Source organism: Leucopleurus acutus (genome assembly GCF_964270905.1).
Source record: "Leucopleurus acutus genome assembly, chromosome: 17".
Classification (NCBI taxonomy): domain Eukaryota; kingdom Metazoa; phylum Chordata; class Mammalia; order Artiodactyla; family Delphinidae; genus Leucopleurus; species Leucopleurus acutus.
In genome coordinates, this window is record NC_139159.1 from 55,554,681 (window position 1) to 55,574,031 (window position 19,351).

At 35.1% G+C, this 19,351-nt stretch overlaps 1 protein-coding gene across 1 annotated transcript in view; it reads right to left on the bottom strand.

Moving 5' to 3' along the window:
* Window positions 1-7,859: 7,859 nt before the first annotated feature.
* The window catches only part of NUDCD1 (NudC domain containing 1), an 88,360-nt gene continuing 76,868 nt past the window's right edge, over window positions 7,860-19,351 (bottom strand). Inside the window, exons 9-10 of the mRNA XM_082859115.1 lie at window positions 11,201-11,360; window positions 7,860-9,178 (exon numbers count right to left, since the gene is read on the bottom strand). Coding sequence (XP_082715241.1) covers window positions 8,886-9,178; window positions 11,201-11,360 — 453 coding nt within the window. The 3' untranslated portion in view covers window positions 7,860-8,885. The remainder of the gene's footprint in view (window positions 9,179-11,200; window positions 11,361-19,351) is intronic.

A 19,351-nucleotide genomic window follows, 5' to 3' on the forward strand; every position in this document is an offset into this window, starting at 1 on the left:
GGCCATCCTCCCTCTCCATGTTCTGGGAGAGATCCATTCCTTGCTTCTCACTTCCGGTGGCTGTCAGCATATTGGGTTGTGGACCCATCACTCCAGTCTCTGCCTGTCTTCACATGGCTTCTTCTGTGTGTTTGTAATCTCTTTCTCACTTATAAAGATACTGTAATTGGATTTAGGGTCTACCTAGATAGTCCAGAATAATCTCTCAATGTAGCTAAAGATCCTTAACGTAATCACTTCTGCAAAGACCCTTTTTCTTTATAAGTTAACATTTACAGGTTATAGGGATTAGAACTTAGTATCTTTGGGTAACCATTATTCAGTCTACCCCAGAGACAGAAATGGATACCCTTTCTCCACTGCATTGTCTTCACATTTTTGTCTAACTTAATTGACGGTGTATGTCCGTATATGCATCTGTATCTCGACTCTCTGTTCTGTTCTGTGGATCATCAATTTGTCTATCTTGATGCCAATACCACATTGTCCATTGACTTGATTACTGTAGCTTTACAATAAGCCTTAAAAGTCAGGTGGTGTAAGACCTGTTTGTTGTTTTTGGTCCCTGCTAGGATTGACTGATCACATTGAATCTATAGATTCTGTTGTTATTGGGTAATGTTTTCTGTAAATGTCAATCAGGTCAACTTTGTTGATAGTGTTATTTGAATTTTCTATATCCTTGCTGACTTTCTGTCTACTTATTTTATCAATAATTGAAAGAAGGGTATTCAAATCTCCAGCTATAATTGTTGATTTGCCTGTTTATTGCTGCAGTTTTATCAGTCTTTTTGTATTTGAAACTTTATTTTAGGTGTATAAACATTTAGAATTATGTCCTCTTAAATGACTAATCCCTGTATTATCATGACATAATCTTCTTTATCCCTGGTAGTATTCTTTGGTCTGAAATTGACTTTGTGTGATATTAATATGGCCACTCCAACTAATTTTATACTGGTGGTTTCATATATATGAATATACATACAATGTACATATTATTACAGATGAATACTTTTAAATCAAAATATATATTAAATATATTGAAACTGATCCAATTGTACATGTTAAATGGGCAGTTTATTGTGTGCAAATTATACCTCAATAAAATTTATTTTAAACGTTGATACAGTGATATGTACATTTGAAATATTAATAATTATAGATTTTAGATCTAAATGGCCCAGTATATTTTTCTAAATTAAATTTTTTTCAATAATTTTGATTTTTTTTTTTTGAGAATTGAGTACAGCACTTAACTATAATTGGCAGTCTTTTCAATGTATGCACACACCTCTTTATAGACTTTACATCATTGTGCTGCAAATAGGGTACCAGCTGCCTAGATATTTAGGCCCTTGGATAGCCAAGGTCACTTGTGGCCAAGAGCAGCTTCATTTTTTTGCCCCACTCTGCCGTATAATTTTCTGTGTGCCATGAAGTCGGGGTGGGGGAAGGTTAGAAATCTATGATATTGCTGGGAAATAGTATGGATATGTGTGGTAGATTTCAAAGATGGTTCCAATTTTTCACCTCGTCCACTTTCATGTCTTTACCACATAACTTTGCAGAGTACTCCACTCTGACTCTGGGATAAACTCTTGTGATTTGCTTTGGCCAATATGATATCAAAAAATGTGACACAAGCAGAAGCTTGAAAAATGCTTGTGCAGTTGCTCTTGCCTTCTCGCATTCTGATACGTAGCCATAATACATGTTTGGGCTAGTCTGTTGGAGAAAGAGACAGGTGCAACAGAATCTCAGGATGGATGTGGCTGGCAATGGATCCATCATAAGTTGCTTCTCTTGAAACATGACTTGCCTGCTTTTAAACCCAAAATACTTGCTGAAAGCAAAGTGAAAGGGTGGCTCCTTTGATTTCCTTCCCACAACAGAAGCTTTGGAACCCAGGTGATATTCAATCTCAATTTTCTTATTTCCTTTGAGCCACTAAGGGGTGTTTCCCTCTTATTTTCTAATAGATGCATTAAAGAGCAGAAAAACATGTTTTTATGAACCAAGACTTTTTGCAGGAGTATCTATTTTCTTAGAAAACAGCACACAAATCTTGTTGTAAATTGCCAGTATGTTACAATTTAACTCCATCTTTCTTCAGTGAGAAAAGGAAAAAAATATTACTTACATGTGAGTGTCAGGAAGTTTTCAGGCCCATTAAGAGGGATTTAACCTATTCTCCTAAAAAACACTAATACATAGAATTCTAATATAAAAACATACTGCCAAGTGTCCTTCACATATACCTATTTATACCCGCCTCCCCGCAAGGGGGTAGGAGAGTTCCCATTTTCCTATATCCTGGCTAATATTTACTATTATAAAACTTAAGATTTTTTACCTATTTCTCTGATTACCTGGAAGACCAGGCATTTAAAAAAAAACTGTATTGGCCATCTTTATTTCTTTTCCTATTGACTTTTCTTTCTTTTGCATGCTTTTCTATCGTGTGATTTGTTTCCTTTTATTATTAATAGTTCTCTTTGATAGTAGTTCCCTCATATACTATGCACTGGCAAAGATCTCGCAGTCTGTTGCTTATCTTTTACCACTGTTAGTCTAAGAGGGCATAAAGAAATTTTACATTTTGTAATGATCAAATTCATTAATCTTTTCCTTAATTTATTTTTGCTTTCTGGGTCTTAAAGAAGCCTTCTCAACCTTGAGATTATAAACATTTCCTTCTAGTAAGTAAATAGAAATTAAATGTGTATTTGTTTACTCATTCAATGATACCACCTCATGTAATTACTGCTTCATAATACATCTTGGTATCTAGTTGGCTTGGCCGTTTTTGCCTATTTTTCTTTCATACTAATTTTAGAAGGGCTTACTTCTCACTCGTTTATTACTCCAGCATCCCAACATTAGGCCTAATTTTTACTAGCTCAACTACTATCACTTGTTCAGTAAGACACACTTAGTACTAAGCAATTAAAATATTCTTCATTATCATCAATGACTAGTACAATACCAATTTTATTTATTATTTGCCACACATAAACTTACCATTGTTCTTATCTCTATAGATAATCACAAATGTTAGAAATACCTGTGCAATGATAATTTAACCTGTAATTTCCATTCTATGTAGAAATGTGATAGTTGTATATTATTTCAAAGCATTATTTAATATTGTTAACCATTCTTAATGTTTTTTAAAAAATCAGTTATTTAACACATATATTAAATACTTATTACACATTAAGACCTGTATCAGGCCCTGGATATAAAATGGTGAAAAGGGCTCCCTTAATCAACACTTGAAATTTTAGGGGTTATCCGGAAGAACAAGGCAGAACTAGATAGCAGCCTGTGAAGAAAGGCGGGAATATGACCATGAGGAGGTGGGCAGGTGGGAACTAGACCCAAATGCTGCCAGTCCACAGGTAGCTCCCTAAGCACTTTAACTTCCTTTACTTCACACCACCAAGTGCAGTTCTTACGTGTGCTACAGTGCATTGCTGACCTGTCTTCCTAGTGGGCTGGGGCCAGGAAGAAATGGGATCTCTGGATCCCATTTGGAAAAGACCCCTTGGAGAGCCCTGCCCCAGCAGCCATTATCCCTGCCTGCCCTAGGATCATCCCTCAGGCCCTTTTTGTTTTTTTTTCTTAATGTGGCAACTGAATTGTGACTCAATTAAATATTCTGCAAATTGTTTTCATAATTATTTTTCACGCTCATTTTTTAAATTGACATACACTATATTAGTTTCAGGTGTACAACATAATGATTTGATATTTATATATATTGCAAAATGATCACCATAGTAAGGATAGTTAACATGTTACTATACATAGTTACAATTTTTTTTTCTTACAGTGAGAACTTTTAAGTTCTACTCTTAGCAGATTTCAAATAAGCAGTGTGGTATTAACTATAGTTGCCATGCTGTACATTACATCCCCATGACTTATGTATTTTATAAATGGAAGTTTGTACATTTTGACTCCCTTCACCCATTCAAATCCCCCACCCCACCCCATCCCACCCCCACCGCTGGTAACCACCATTCCGTTCTCTTTATCTATGAGTTCGGTTTTGGTTTGTGTGTGTGTTTTTAAGATTCCACATAAAAGTGAGATCATTTGTCTTTCTCTGTCTGACTTATATTGCTTAGCATGATGCCCTCAAAATCCATACATGTTTTCATAAATGGCAAGATTTCCTTTTTATTGCTGAATTATATATATATGCCATTATTCACCCATCAATGAGCACTTAGGTTGTTTTTATATCTTAGCTGTTGTTAACATGGGGGCACATATACCTTTTTGAGTTAGTGGTTTTGTTTCCTTCAGATAAATACCCACAAGTAGAACTGATGGATCATATGGTAGTTCTACATTTAATTGAGGAGCCTCCATACTGTTTTTCATAGTGGCTGCACCAATTTACATTTCCACCAACAGTGCACAAGGGTTCCCTTTTCTCTGCCTCCTTACCAACACTTGTTATTTCCTGTCTTTTTGATATAGCCATTCTGATAGGTGCGAGGTGATATCTCATTGTGGTCTTGATTTGCATTTCCCTGTTGATAAGTGATGTTGCACTACTTTTCATGTATCTGTTGACCATCTCTATGTCTTCTTTTGAAAAATATTCAGATCTTCTCATTTTTTAATTGGATTTTTTTTTTTACTTTTGAGTTGTGTAAGTTATTTATTTGGGATATTAACCCTTTATCAGATAGGATTTGCAGATATTCTCTCCCATTCAGTAGGTTGCCCTTTCATTGTGTTGATGGTATCTTTTGCTGTGCAGCTTTTTAGTTTTATGCAATCCCACTTGTTTATTTTTGCTTTTGTTGCCTTTGCTTTTGGTGTCAGATCCAAAAAAAAAAAAAAAAAAAAAGGAAAGAAAAATCATTGCTAAGACTGATGTCAAGGAGCTTACTTGCCTATGTTTTCTTTTAGGAGTTTTATGGTTTCAGGTCTTACATTCAAGACTTTAATCCATTTTGAGTTACTGTGTATAGTGTAAGACAGTGGTCTATTTTCATTCGTTTGTGTGTGGATGTCCAGTTTTGCCAAACCATTTATTGAAGAAATTTTCCTTTCCCCTTGGTATATTATTGACTCTTGTCATAAATTAATTGACCATATGTATGGGTTTATTTCTGGGCTATTTTGTTTCAATGATCTTTGTGTCTGTTTTTATGCCAATACCATACTGTTTTGATTACCATAGCTCTGTAATACAGTTTGAAATCAGGGAGCATGATGCCTCCACCATTGTTTTTCTTAAGAGACTGCTTTGGATTTTTGTAGTCTTTTGTGGTTGCATATAAATTTCAGGTTTGTTGTATTTTTGTGAAAAATCCCGTTAGAATTTTAACAGGGATTGCATTAGAGCTGTAGATAGCTTTGAGTAACATTTGCTCCCAATCTGTGAGCATGGGATGCCTTCGTATTTATTTTGTCTTCTTCAGTTTCTTTCACCTCCTTGACTAAATTTATTTGTAAGTATTTTGTTCTTTTTTAATGCAATTGTAAATGGGATTGCTTTATTTCTCTGATGGTTTGTTATTAGTGTATAGGAACGCAACAGATATTTGTATATTGATTTTTTTATCTGCAACTTTACCTAATTCATTGGATCTAAGTTTTTTTGGTGGAGTCTTTAGTGTTTAATATATATAGTCATGTCATCTGTGAATAGTGAGTTTTACTTCTTCCTTTCCAACTTGGACACCTTTTGTTTCATCTAATTGCTATGGCTGGGACTTCCAATATTATGTTGAATAAAAGTGCCGAGAGTGGGCATTCTTCTCTTGTTCCTGACCTTAGAGGGAAAGATTTCACTTTTCATCATTGAGTATGATGTTAGCTGTAGGCTTGTCATATACGGCCTTTATTATGTTGCGGTATGTTCCCTCTATACTCACTTTGTTGAGACTTTTTATCATAAATGGATGTTGAAATTTGTCAAATGCTTTTTCTGTATCTAAATTAATGTGATGTATCATGTTGATTGATTAGCAAATATTGAATCATCCTTACATCCCTATAATAAATCCCACTTGATCATGGTGTGTAATCCTTTTGATATATTGTGAATTTGGTTTGCTAATATTTTATTGAGAATTTTAATATCTATGTTCATCAGGGATATTGGCCTGTAAGTTTCTTTACTTGTGGCATTCCTGGTATAGTTTTGGTATCAGGGTAATGCTGGCCACCTCAAATGAGTTTGGATGGGTTCCCTCTTCTGTATTTTTGGAAGAGTTTGGGAAGAATTGGTATTAATTCTTTAAATGTTTGGTAGAATTCACCAGTGAAGCCGTCTGGTCCTGGTCTTTTGTTTGTTGGGAGGTTTTTTATTACTCCTTACTAGTAAGCAGTCTGTTAAGATTTTCTATTTCTGCATGATTCAGTCTTGATAGGTTATACGTTTCTAGGAATTTATCCATTTTCTGTGTTACAAAGTTGTTAGCATATAATTGTTCATAGTAGTCCCTTATGATGCTTTTCTTTGGTTAATTTCTTGAACTTTATTATCCTCTTCCTGACCCTTCCCACTGGCAACTCTTTTGTTTGTTCTCATATGGGTTCCAGACCTGGTTAAATGTCTTTCTAATAGAGCAACTCCACCTACCCCCCACCTACTTCTTTACTCAAAGAGAAAATTCACCTGGAAATCACTAGAATATTTGTCTTTAACTTAACTGTATTATCATTAGCCCTGAAAATATGTTATGGTACATAGCTGATGCTTACTAAACGTTGATATAATGAATATTGTTAAATGACTCCATATGAAAAACACAAAATACTATTTATTACTATCATAAATATTTTATAAATTCCCATTTATAATTTATGGTAAAAAAAATCAACAAAACACAAGGTACTACGTTCATAGCACTTGTTGTATATATCTCTTTAGAACATTATTCAAACTGAGTTAAATATCTGTGGAATCCTTGAAACATTTCAAGAAAACATTACTTGGAATCACTGCTCTAGACCTGTTACTCTCTTAACATAGATCAATATGCAAAAATATTTAGGACTAGTTATCCTGATAGGTTTCAATTCAACATTAATCATGTTAAAAATCACATATACAAAGGAAAGAAATTACCACATGTAAATTTGCATATATATATTGTCATATGGTTAATTAAGCACCACATTAATCTGTATTTTTCTTAAATTCCCTAAGAGGGTATTTATGATCTCTGAGGTAAATTTTAAAGAAAATTTAAATGTACTATCACATAACAAAGGCTTTTAATAGTTCACTGTCAAAATAGTCTTGTTTCATTAAATTTCACAATGACACTAAAAAGTTCTGCAAATATCACTGTTTTGTTTTTTGGTTCAGCCATACTTTTTTTTTTTTTTCTGTGTTCATGATCTCTTGATGCTTGATAGCTCTCTAGTCCTCTTTCCTAGTACTAACAGAGTACCATTAGGACTCCACTGTCACTACCAGTTCTCAGGACTTTTCCCAACTTTTTATCTAGCGTCCCAATACTTCTCTCCAGGAAACCGCTTTCTGACATAGTGTTTAGAACATGCATGTAAATCCCCATCTTTTTTCTCCTTTTCTGTCTCTCAAACTTATTTTTCCTTCTTTCACTAAAATTTAATTCAGCCAAACACTTGTCTAGATAGGCAAGAGATATGTTAGGAACAAATGTTTCCTATCTTGTACTCTTTTCTTCATTTTCTGCCTCTTATATTAAAGTCTCAATTCCCCTATTATAATATAAAATTTAACTTGAAGTATATATAAGAAGTATACAAAAATGGTATAAAAGGAAACAATTTTCCAGGTAAATGCACACCAAAAGAAATCCAAGGAAATAATATAAGAAGCTAAAATTCATGGCAAAACATATTTAATGTATAAACAAACAGGATTACTTTTTTCTTAACTGTAGAAATGTAAGGAGAACTACCAGGATGAATTATAATTTGTATGGTAGAGTGCTACATAAATGGCTCCCAGTGAATCATACCACCTGCTATCTGTATCCTTGTGTACTCCACTCTCACACTGACTCTAGACTTGCTTTGTTCAATGGAAGATGAGCAAATATGATGCAAGTGCAGGCTTGATAAACTCTTGTACATTAGGGCTTGCCCTCTTGTAATGTTTTTTTCTGTCATGGGAAGAAACACGGTCTAGCTTACTGGAGGAAGAAAGGCCATGCAGACCAGAGACAGTCAAGTCAATGAACCGTGAAAAATTATAGAACATCCTGTTTTAAACCACTGAGTTTTGGAGTGGTTTGTTATATGGCAATGGGTAAGAGCTACACTTCGTAGAACCTTATCATCTCTCTTTATTTATGTCTGTGGAAGACCAAATGGATAAAAGTTAAGTGAAATAAAGTTATATTTAATATGAAAAAACACTTAAGGTCTCTCAGCAAACTTTAACAGTACTAGACCTGCTGTACCTGTTATATTTCTCCCTCTACCCCAGCTTTTCAGTCCATTTAAAAAGTATTTACAAGAATCAACACTTTAACTATTATCCTATACATTCTATAGGTAAAGAAGTAGAAACTGTATCAGTGAACAAAGAATACATGATAAATATTTTTATTTAAACATGAATTGTACATCTTTCATATAAAAGATGAGATTCTAGCCTGTTTTTAAAAAATTAATTATACTTGCTAATACTATCTTTACATTTTTTACAGAAGCTAATTTTCTCTAAATTTGCAGCTTCATTCCATAGCTTTTATAGACTCATAATCTCGAATATATTTCCAATATCCTTTAAAAAATAAATTCATACAAGATAATTTTAACACAATAAAAACTTAACAGATTACAGCACAACTGCCCAGCCTTCCAGCTACCACTGAATACTTTTCCAGTACAGAGAAGCCAACATGTTGGAGTAATTAATTCTCTGTATTTACCTTTATTAAAAAGAGGTTTTTGGTAGTGAGAACAAATAATCTCTCATTTGTTGCTTGAAAGCCTAAAATAGGATCACTGGTTTCTAGGCTTGCTACTTGCTGCTTAGCAACCTGCCCTACTTGCCTGCCTTCCTTCCTATTGTAAAGTACAGTGGACATGGGAGTGGGCTGACGATAGATGAAAACTCGTCGAAGGCACTCGCAAAGGGCTGCGTAAGAGTAATTTGGAGCACAGGCAAAAAATTTTTTGTCTCTCTTTGATGCTTGGACGTAGCCTGCCAAGAAATATGAGACAAAAAAAAAAGAAAAACTGTATATTAAACAGAAGGGGAAAAACAGTGATTTAACATTTAATAGTTCATAAATCTTATTATAAATTGAAAGGATTAAATAAAAATATATATCATAGATACTCAACAGTGGTTAAATTCTGAACCATTAATGACTAGCCACAATCAGTCTCTCCCAAATGGTGCAAAATTAAAGCATTAATTCCTAAGGAACAAAATAGTGTTTCATCCCTTCAAAAAAAAGCACAATATAGTTCCTATATAATTTCCATGAATAATTAAAACATTAAAAATCTAACACACTAAAAACATGCCAAAATATCTTTAAATAATAGAGTACATCAATCAGAGATGTGGCATTACAGCATCTTTTCTTCTTATCAGATAAATGGGAAAATGTTTATAGGATGTATTATAAAGTTATTTTAGGAGTGTGTTATAATGCAGACCCCATCCCCAAAGGTACTAATATGCACAGTGCATTCCCATTATTTCTGTAATGTTAGTGGCATTTTTATACACAAATACCAACACTGTAACAGGATTTGTACTTCACCTCTCAGAAGAAGCAGAGCCTTGAGACCACTACAAATTCAAAGAAAATTCAAGTATCTATTTTAAAAAATTCCATTGGGATATCCCTTGAAAACTAATTAAACTTTGAAATAATCTTTTTAAGAATTATCTTTATAGTCTAAAAGAGCATTTATGTTCTGAAATAAAAATTAGAATTTTCAGATTGGGACATGATTACTGAACATTATAACATGTGAGAGAGGAAATACAACACTAATGTAAATTGAGACCTCATCAAACAATGAATGAGCAAAGGAACCACTGAGCACAGGCAGATCAATGCTGGTTTTTTAATATTAAGCAGGGCTTGAGGAGGAAAAATTAGAAAGGACACAGATACCTATTTGAGAGCCTAGATTTAGCTCTCCAGGCTAATCTTGACGAAATAATGTATATAACATCTCAAGACTACACATCTAATGTAATGTTGATTTAACTTAAACTCAAGCATAATAGAATTCCATTATACTAGGGGATTTAGGGATACAAAAGGAATATCTGAAAATTAAGATAAAGCTTTCCCTCTTACTGAAAAAAATAGGAGAATAAAAAATCAGGAATTTTAGTAGAACTAGAAATTATGTGGCTAAATTATTCAATCAAACTTTATTTCAGGTCATAAAAATCCATTTGGAGTCTGAATTAACCAGTTTAACAGCCCATATTATTAACTATAAGGGATAATTGAAAAAAATCTCCTCTACAATTAGGGTTGTACATATACAGCAGTCACAATGCATAATTTTAATTCCTGCTGGCAGTTTAAAATAACCTTTCAATAAAGCAATAGCTGTGGTCAATTCATATAAAAAATTTCTCCCACAAAATACTAATGTATTTTATCATTAAATCAATTATTGCGTAAGTCTACAATTATGTAGCTCAAAATGTTTCAAGCTCTAGTTTTAAAACCAGTATTTTCCCTTTTATCCTACAGAATAAATTTCATTTCTGCTTATCATCATCTTCCCTAAGTGTTTTCATTATAATGGCTGTTTTTCACATAAGTTCCATGAAAGATGTCTCATAATGTGCTTTACCTTAGAGCAATTCCATGATTACCGAAGACTACTCTGAAGAAACCTGAATACAAGTTCCATGTAGGGTACTGTCAAGCCCCTTGTTCATATTCTGATATTGTATAGCTTAGTTGGAATAAGCAAATAACTGATTAGAATGATTCATGCAGTTAGATAACCACTTTGATTTCTATTCTGTGCTGATCTTATGCACAAGCATAAAAACAAATTAGTCCTACTGTACCAAAAGTACTAATATTCATCAACTATGTGCAAGCAACCAAATTATAGCACAAATCAATCCAAGCATACTTAGGACAGCTCAAATTTAAACAAACCCAAAAACTTGAAAAAAAAAGAATTGACTAATTTTCAATATAAAGGAAAAAGTTGTCAAAGAGCTTGCTTATACCTAAAGCATTGAAAGTTGCGATATGCTCCCACATATCATCGTGGTTGCCAGAGTGTGGTTGCCAGAGAAGGGCATCAACATCATGGCGCAGACAGAAGCAGGGCATTTCTTTAGGATCCACTATGACAGAGAAAAGGTACTGGTTGCTTCCAAGATTCACCTAAAATAAAAAGTGACAAAAAATCATTTACTCAACAACAAATTAATAATAATACGGATGACAGCTGACACACAGAACTACATGTCAACAACTGTTCTAAACTTTTTACACACCTAAAACTGATTAATCTTCATAATGCTCCTGGGAGAAATGTGCTATTGTTAGGTCTATCTTAAAGCTGAGGAAAGTGACGCACAAAGGATTTCAGTAACTTGCCCATGGTCAGCCTGGTAAAGGATTTAAGTAACTTGCCCATGGTCAGCCTGGTAATAAGTTGTGCAGCTGAGATTTGAATCTGGAGTCTATGTTCTAAACCACTACACTATAGTATTTGTCAACTGTTAGTAACTCGTTTACAACATGCTATAAAGCACCAACTTTATAGGCAGAATATTTTTTAAACCACAGAATACAAATATGAAGCTTACAAATGCTAACTTGTAATAATAACTACCAAGAACAATGATAGCTACTATGATTTATGAGCACAATCTATGTACCAGACATGTTATAAATATTAACATCAATAACCCACAAGGCTGTTATTATCTTCATAGATGGAAGAATATACTTGAGAGAGCTTGAGTAACATTCTAGGCTACACAGAAAAATCACAATGCTAGGATTCAAACGCAGATCTGTTTACAAATTATTGACTTTGTATTGTCTATTTACAGTAAAATGTCAAGAATGTTCATTATGTTAATAACTTTATTGCAATATTGATGGCTAAAGGAACTCATTTTACTACAGACTCATTAGGTTGAGGCTCATAACTGGATTCCATCTATAGGAATACTTTTTTTTAATGGAAAGAGGTTGCAGTGACATTCTTCATTACAAATGCTGTTTATCAGAGTTAAAAATGCCTAAAAACCAACAAAAATCATATCAAATATAGAAAACATAAAATATGCATAGCACTTAATAAACAATGAATTGCTTCCATGAGTTTTAGAGCAGACTGGAGAATAAAATGTTGAGTTGAAATTAAAGGTGGAGACCTGACCTATGTTCAATAGGGAAAGCTGTGAAGTGGCTCTCCCACATAGGCTACTGGTCACAGGAGCATCCAGAGACAGCAACCTAATTTGTGTTGCTGCAACAATGCCAAGGGATAGGGCTTTTGGGTGGGGCCGGTACTTGTTCTCTGCAGAAGGGGAACAGGCTGGCACACAGTGTTCACAGACTGTTTCTTCTCTCCCTTTGCTCCTGATAAACACTGGCTAAGTGAGGTTTATTTTCAAAATAACTGCCAACTGACTGGCCTTTTATATTACATTTTACAGTAAGTTTATTGTCAAATTCAGTTTTTCTGTAGTTTCAACTGTGTTCTCATTACTTTCAGTTTTATACTTTCCATTAATGCATGTTTCAGCAAATAGTTTGTGGATCTGGCCCTCAGAAAGTGAACACATTATTCCTCAAATAAGATTTGGATGCTTTAAATATACTCAAAACTAATTATCTGTAAGTTTTACAAACAAATTATAATAAACTAGTCTGATGGAACTAACTAACTGCAAATATAATTTACTGTGAGATAAAACACTCCCTTTACTTGAGATAATTTTTTCTTCATGTAGTAAGAGACTGTGATATTCATTTAATAAATTCTAGCCTTCCTGTTCTTCATTTTAAAATCAAGTATTCCATACAGATAAATAAAAAAGATTACACCACTTAAGATGTATGATACTTATTAGGTTGGTCAGCAGCCATGTTAGGAAAACTTATAATTCCATTCAAAGGTTGCAAGCTAAGAGTAGACAAAGGAACTGCAGATAAACACTGCTTTTAAGATAGCACCTAAAAATGGTTTCATCTTTCTCATGGTAGTTACTAAAACCTCTTGATAATTCTTTATACCTTTTACTACTTTTTCTTGCCTCACTGCACTAGCTAGGAGCTCCAGCATGATGCTGACTAGGAGTAATGAGGGCAAACACCCTTGCCTATCTTTTGCACAGGCTCCAGATGTGCAGGCTCAGCGGCCATGGCTCACGGGCCCAGCCGCTCCGCGGCATGTGGGATCCTCCCAGACCGGGGCACGAACCCCGTGTCCCCTGCCATTGGCAGGCGGACTCCCAACCACTGCGCCACCAGGGAAGCCCGCCTGTTACCAATCTTAGGGGAAAGCATTCTAGTATTTTTACCATGAAATACGATGTTAACACTAGGTTTTTCAAGGAGGCAGTTACCTTCAACTCCTAGTTTGCTAAGCACTTTTATCATAAACAGATACTAAGTTTTGTCAGTTCTTTTTCTGCATCTACTAGAATGGTCAAATATTTTTCTTCTTTAGTCTGATGATACACTGAATTATGTTGATTGATACTTGAATGTTGATGAATCAGCCTTGAATTCCCTGGGTAAACACTGCTTGGTCATGATGTATTATCCTTTTTACTTACTGCTGGATTTCATTTACTAATATTTTACTGAGGACTTTTGATCTATATTCATGAGGGATACTGGTGTGGTTTTTAATTTTTTTCCTGTTTTCCTTTCTGTCATGTCTTTGCTATCAGGGTAGTGCTGGCCTTATAAAACAAGGTGGGAGGTGTTCCTTCCTCTTCTGTTTTCTGGAAGTATAGAATTAGTATTGTTTGTTCATTTGGTAGAGCACACCAGTGAAGCATCCTAGGTCTGGAGATTTGTCAGAAGGTTCCTAACAATAAATTCAGTCTCTTTAACAGATATAAGACTATTAAGGTTATCTGTTTCTTTTTCAGTGAACTGTGGTAATGCTTGTCTTTCAAGGAATTAGCTTCACTTAAATTGTCAAATATATGAAAATAGAGTTGTTTATAACATCCCATTATTATACTTTACTGTCTTTTGGACTTGTCCTGACATGTCCATTTTTATTTCTGATATGGTAATTTGTGTTGTCTTTTTCCTTGGTTACTCTGGCTAGAGACTTACCAATTTTGATCTTTTCATTGGTTTTATTATTTTCAGTTTTCAGTTTCACTCATTTCTGCTCTTTGTAAGTTCCCTTCCTCCTACTTGCTTTTTAGACTTGGTTTGCTCTTCTTTTCCTGGTTTAAGATGGAAGCTTAAATTATAAAATTGAGACACTTTTTCTATTGTAATATAACATGTAATGCCATAAATTTCCTTCTAAGAACTGCTTTAGCTGCATCCCATATGTGCTGTTTCATTTTCGTTCGATTCAAAATACTTCCTACTTCCTATGTGAGTTCCACTATGACTCGTAGGTTATTCAGAAATGTATTTAATTTCCAAATACTTGTGGATTTTCCAGATTTTTCTATTAATTTCTAATTTAATTCTGTTATGGCCAGAGAACATTCTGTTCATGATTCTTATTCTTTTAAATTTATTGACATTTATTTTATGGCCCAGAATATGGTCTATTTTGGCAAATGTTCCATGTCCCTTCTGGGATTCCAACTAGATGTATAGTAGACCATCTGATATTGCCCCACAGCTCTTGGATGCTCTGTTTTTTTGTTTGTTTTTAATCCCACCCCACTTCCACCCTCTTAGGTTAGTAAAAATTAGCAGAACTGAAATCAGTCTTCAAGGTTACTGATTTTTTTTTCCCCTCAGATGTATTGACTATACTGATGAGTTTGTTGAAGGCATTCTTCTCTTGTTGCTGTGGGTTTTTTGTTTTTTTTTTTAAACTTCAAGCATTTTTAATCGACTCTTTTACAGTTTCTCTCTGCTAAAATTCTGTATTAATTTATTCACCTTTTCTACTAGAGGCTTTAACGTATTAACCACAGTTATTTTAAATCCTTTGTCTGGTAGTTCCAAAATAGGGGTCATCTCTGAGTCTGGTTTGTTTCCCCTTGTTTCTTGACAGCAGGATTTTTTTTTACTTCTTTTTGTGTGTTTTACTTCTTTTTGTGTGTCTTGTAACCTTTGACTGAATACTGGATGTAAAAAACTGTAGAGACTGAGGTAAGCAGTATTTATGCCTGGTAATGGACACATTTCTTCTGCTAGGCCATTCGTGTGGGTGGTCATGACAGAGGGAGGTTGAGAAAGGGCTAAGAAAGGGCTGATCTGAGCTTGAATTCTGTTGTTGCTATGGTTACCTTCAGTGCATCACCAACTTCAAATTCCTTCAGTGTTACTTTGCACTCTGGTGGGGACTGAGATGCTGGAGGATCTTCCCCAACTGCACTGTTCCACCCCTAACTTCAGGCCTTCACCATGCATCCGCATTTCAGAGTCTCTCTATGCTCTTACTCCTTCCCTAGTGGTAGATTATTATTGCCTGTTACTTGGTGCTTCTCAGCCTTGATGATGGTGGATGGAAGGATATAGGCAGAGGGTTCTCTTGTTCAGCTTCAGTATTGGGCCTTGTGTCCTTGGGTTTGGGCCTTTTTAGTGATACTGCCTCATCTCCAGTGGTAGGAGAATTCTGATAATCTACCCTTGATTTCCTGCCCCTGCCCCAGGCATAGCGGTGGTGTTTTAAAGTTATTTTTATTTTCCCCCGGCTGCCGTGGGTCTTCTTCTGAGCCCTTAGGATAAGATCTGATGCTCTTCCCTCAGCAGCTTAAGGCTTTTGCTACTTAAGGAAAATAAACCAGGCAGGACTTCATTCTTCTTTCACGGCAGAAGATACTTCCCTTCTCCAATGCTGCATCACCAGGGTGGCTTTCCCCCTGTCCGTCTCCTCCCCTGCTCCCCGTCTTCCGCATCAGGCCCTGGTCAAGGTCCATAAAGAGGATCTGTAAATCCCATGGGTTCTGTACTTTCTTGTTAGCCCCCACTAGGCTTTTAGCAGTTTGTTGGATTTTCCTTACCCACTTACATGGCAATCCTTTCTTCTTCCTATGTTCAGATGAACCAGCTCTCCTATCCAATCTCTCCTTGGTGGTACCTGTTTTTCCCTTGGATTTCAAGCTAGTTGATGGCACTGTAACCTCAGATCGCTGAAAATTTTTTTTAAGTAATGATTCTACAGATTATCCAGGCTTCTCTTGTTGTTACACTGGGAGTGACACTCTTTCCAGCTTTCCAGACCCTAGACTGAACTGGAAGTCCCCAGCTCACTGTTTACAAACTTGCCTAAAAAGCAAGCCACTTATAATGAGCAGACTGGTGATAGTTCAGTATCCACAAGAGCTTCCATATACCCAAGCAGGCAAACTGTAGGATCCCACGCCCTGGCTTCTACCAGAGTAGATAACTAACTTAAAGGCAAACATCTTTTATCCACTGATTTATGAAATGGTTAGACTGAAGTGTTTTCTTGAACAGGTGCTTCCCATAGGGGATGGTGGCTGGCCAAAAACAGTAAATCCTCTTCTTAAATGCCAAAAATGAACAATAAACACAAACATACAGCCAATAAGAAAGAGAGGCAAAAGACATACCCAGAGAGACTACAGGAAGCAGAAATCATGAGGTAGGAAGTGAATCACAGAGGTATGAGCAGCAGAAGCAAGTAAAGAAGGTGGTGATGTGATGATAATGGCACAGCACTACAGTAGACAGCAAGGGACACTTGACTGATTCTCAGGAGACAAGGAGATTACCTTGTCATCAGAACTATGTGCTATTTTCTAAACAGTGTTTCCCTTCTCTTTTAGGTCGAACTTGCAAATGCATTTGTTTACAGAATGACCTTCTATTTCTCTATGAGATCTAAAGAGATTGTTTCCACTATTCCTTATAGTCTCCACATATGTTCACACTAAATATCTGTGACTTGAGGTAATGAGAGGTCGTCTCTGCTCTTTGCAACCTTTGAAAGTCCAGATGAAAGGATTTTGTCCAAAAAAGAAAATCAGAATTAAGGTTACAAACTGAAGCAAACTAGTTTTGCTAATAAGTTAATTAAGTGAATGAAAATAAAGTGCAAAAATTAAAAAGTACAATTCAGATTAAGTGCACTTTTTGTATGATGCTATAGAAACAAAAAAACTCAATATAAGGAAAAGAAAATGTTTGAAGAACAACAAAGACATATCATTAATTTGAAGCAGACAAAACAGGGAAATAAAATGTTATTCATTATCTGGCAATTACCTGCAAGAATCAACCTGTGAGAATCAAGAACAAGATGTTCAATTCAAAGTCTTAAAATAGAAAAATCTGCAACCTAGAATACTCTACCCAGCAACATTATCATTTAGAATAGGGGAGATAAAGAATTTCTCAGTCAAGCAAAAACCAAAAGACTAAAGCAATACTAAACCTATCCTAAAAGAAATAGTGAAAGGTCTTCTCTAAATAGAACGGAAGCAAGAAGATATAGGAAAGAGAAGCTCACAATTGGAAAGTAAATCACTTAAATAAACCAGTATACAGATCAAAAAGAAAAAAAAAAGCTATTTGTGGAAGTGATGATAAACACAAGGGACAGCAAAAGGATAAACATAAAGATGTAAAAGAGGACATCAGAATCATAAAATGTGGGGGAGAGTAAGAAAATGTAGATTTTTTTTTTTTAGAATGTGTTTGAGCCTATATGACTATCAGTCTAAAGCAAGCAGCTATTGGAAGGGGTTAACATACTTGAAAAAACACGGTAATCACAAATCAATAACAATAGATTCACAACAACCAAATAAAGGACACAAGCATAAAATAAAAGGAAATCATCAAACCACAAAAAGAACAACAAAAAGAAACATAGAATCAACTGGAAAACAAAGTTTAAATGGCAATAAATACATAGTTATCAATAATTATCTGAAATGTCAATGGACTGAATGCTCCAATCAAAATACACTGTATGGCAGACTGGATAAATAAACAAGAGCCTTACATTGTGCTGCATACATAAGATCCACTTTAGGGCAAAGGACACACATAGATTGAAAGTGAGGGGATGGAAAAAGATATTTCATGCAAACGGAAATGACAGGAAAGCAGGGGTTGCAATGAGACAAAACAGACTTTAAAACAAAGGCCATAAAAACAAAGAAGGACGCTATATAATGATAAAAGGATCAATACAAGAAGAGGACAGAGACCTACTAGAGCATGGACTATGTGGAGAGGGAGGGGTAGGCTGTGACGAGGTGAGAGTGTGGCATGGACATATATACACTGCCAAGCGTAAAGTGGATAGCTAGTAGGAAGCAGCCGCATAGCACAGGGAGATCAGCAAGGTGGTTTGTGACCACCTAGAAGGGTGGGATAGGGAGGGTGGGAGGGAGGGAGATGCAGGAGGGAAGAGAAATGGGAACGTGTATATGTATAACTGATTCACTTTGTTATAAAGCAGAAACTAACACACCATTGTAAAGCAATTATACTCCAATAAAGATGTTAAAAAAAAAGAGGATTTTACACTCATTACACTCGTCAACATATATGCACCTAATATAGGAGCACCCAAGTACATAAAACAAAAACTAACAGACATAAAGGGAGAAACTGATGGGAATACAATGATAGTAGGAGACTTTAACACCCCACTCACATCAATGGACAGATATTCTAGACAGAAAATCAAGAAGGCAAAGATATCCTAAATGATACAACAGAACAGTTAGAGTTAATTGACATTTTCAGGACTAAATCCAAAAAACACAGAATACACATTCTTTTCAAGTGGACATGGAACATTCTCTAAGATTGACCAAATAGGGCGCAAAACAAAATCTGGTATAAAAATTATTTCAAGCATCTTTGACAGTGGCATGAAACTAGAAATCAACCATGGAAAAAGAAATGAGAAAAAAAAGATTGCATGGAGACCAAACAACAAACTAAAAAAGCAACGGGTCAATGAGGAAATTAAAAAATATCTGGAGACAAATGACAATGAAAACACAACCATACAAAAGCTATGGGATGCAGCAAAAGCAGTTCTTAGAGCAGTTCATAGCGATACAGGCCTTTCTCAAAATACAAGGAAAATCTCAAACCGAACCTACCACCTAAAAGAAAAAGAACAAACAAAACCTAAAGTCAGCAGAAGGAAAGAAATAATAAAGATCAGAGAGGATATAAATAAGAGATTAAAAAACAATAGAAAAAAATCAATAAAA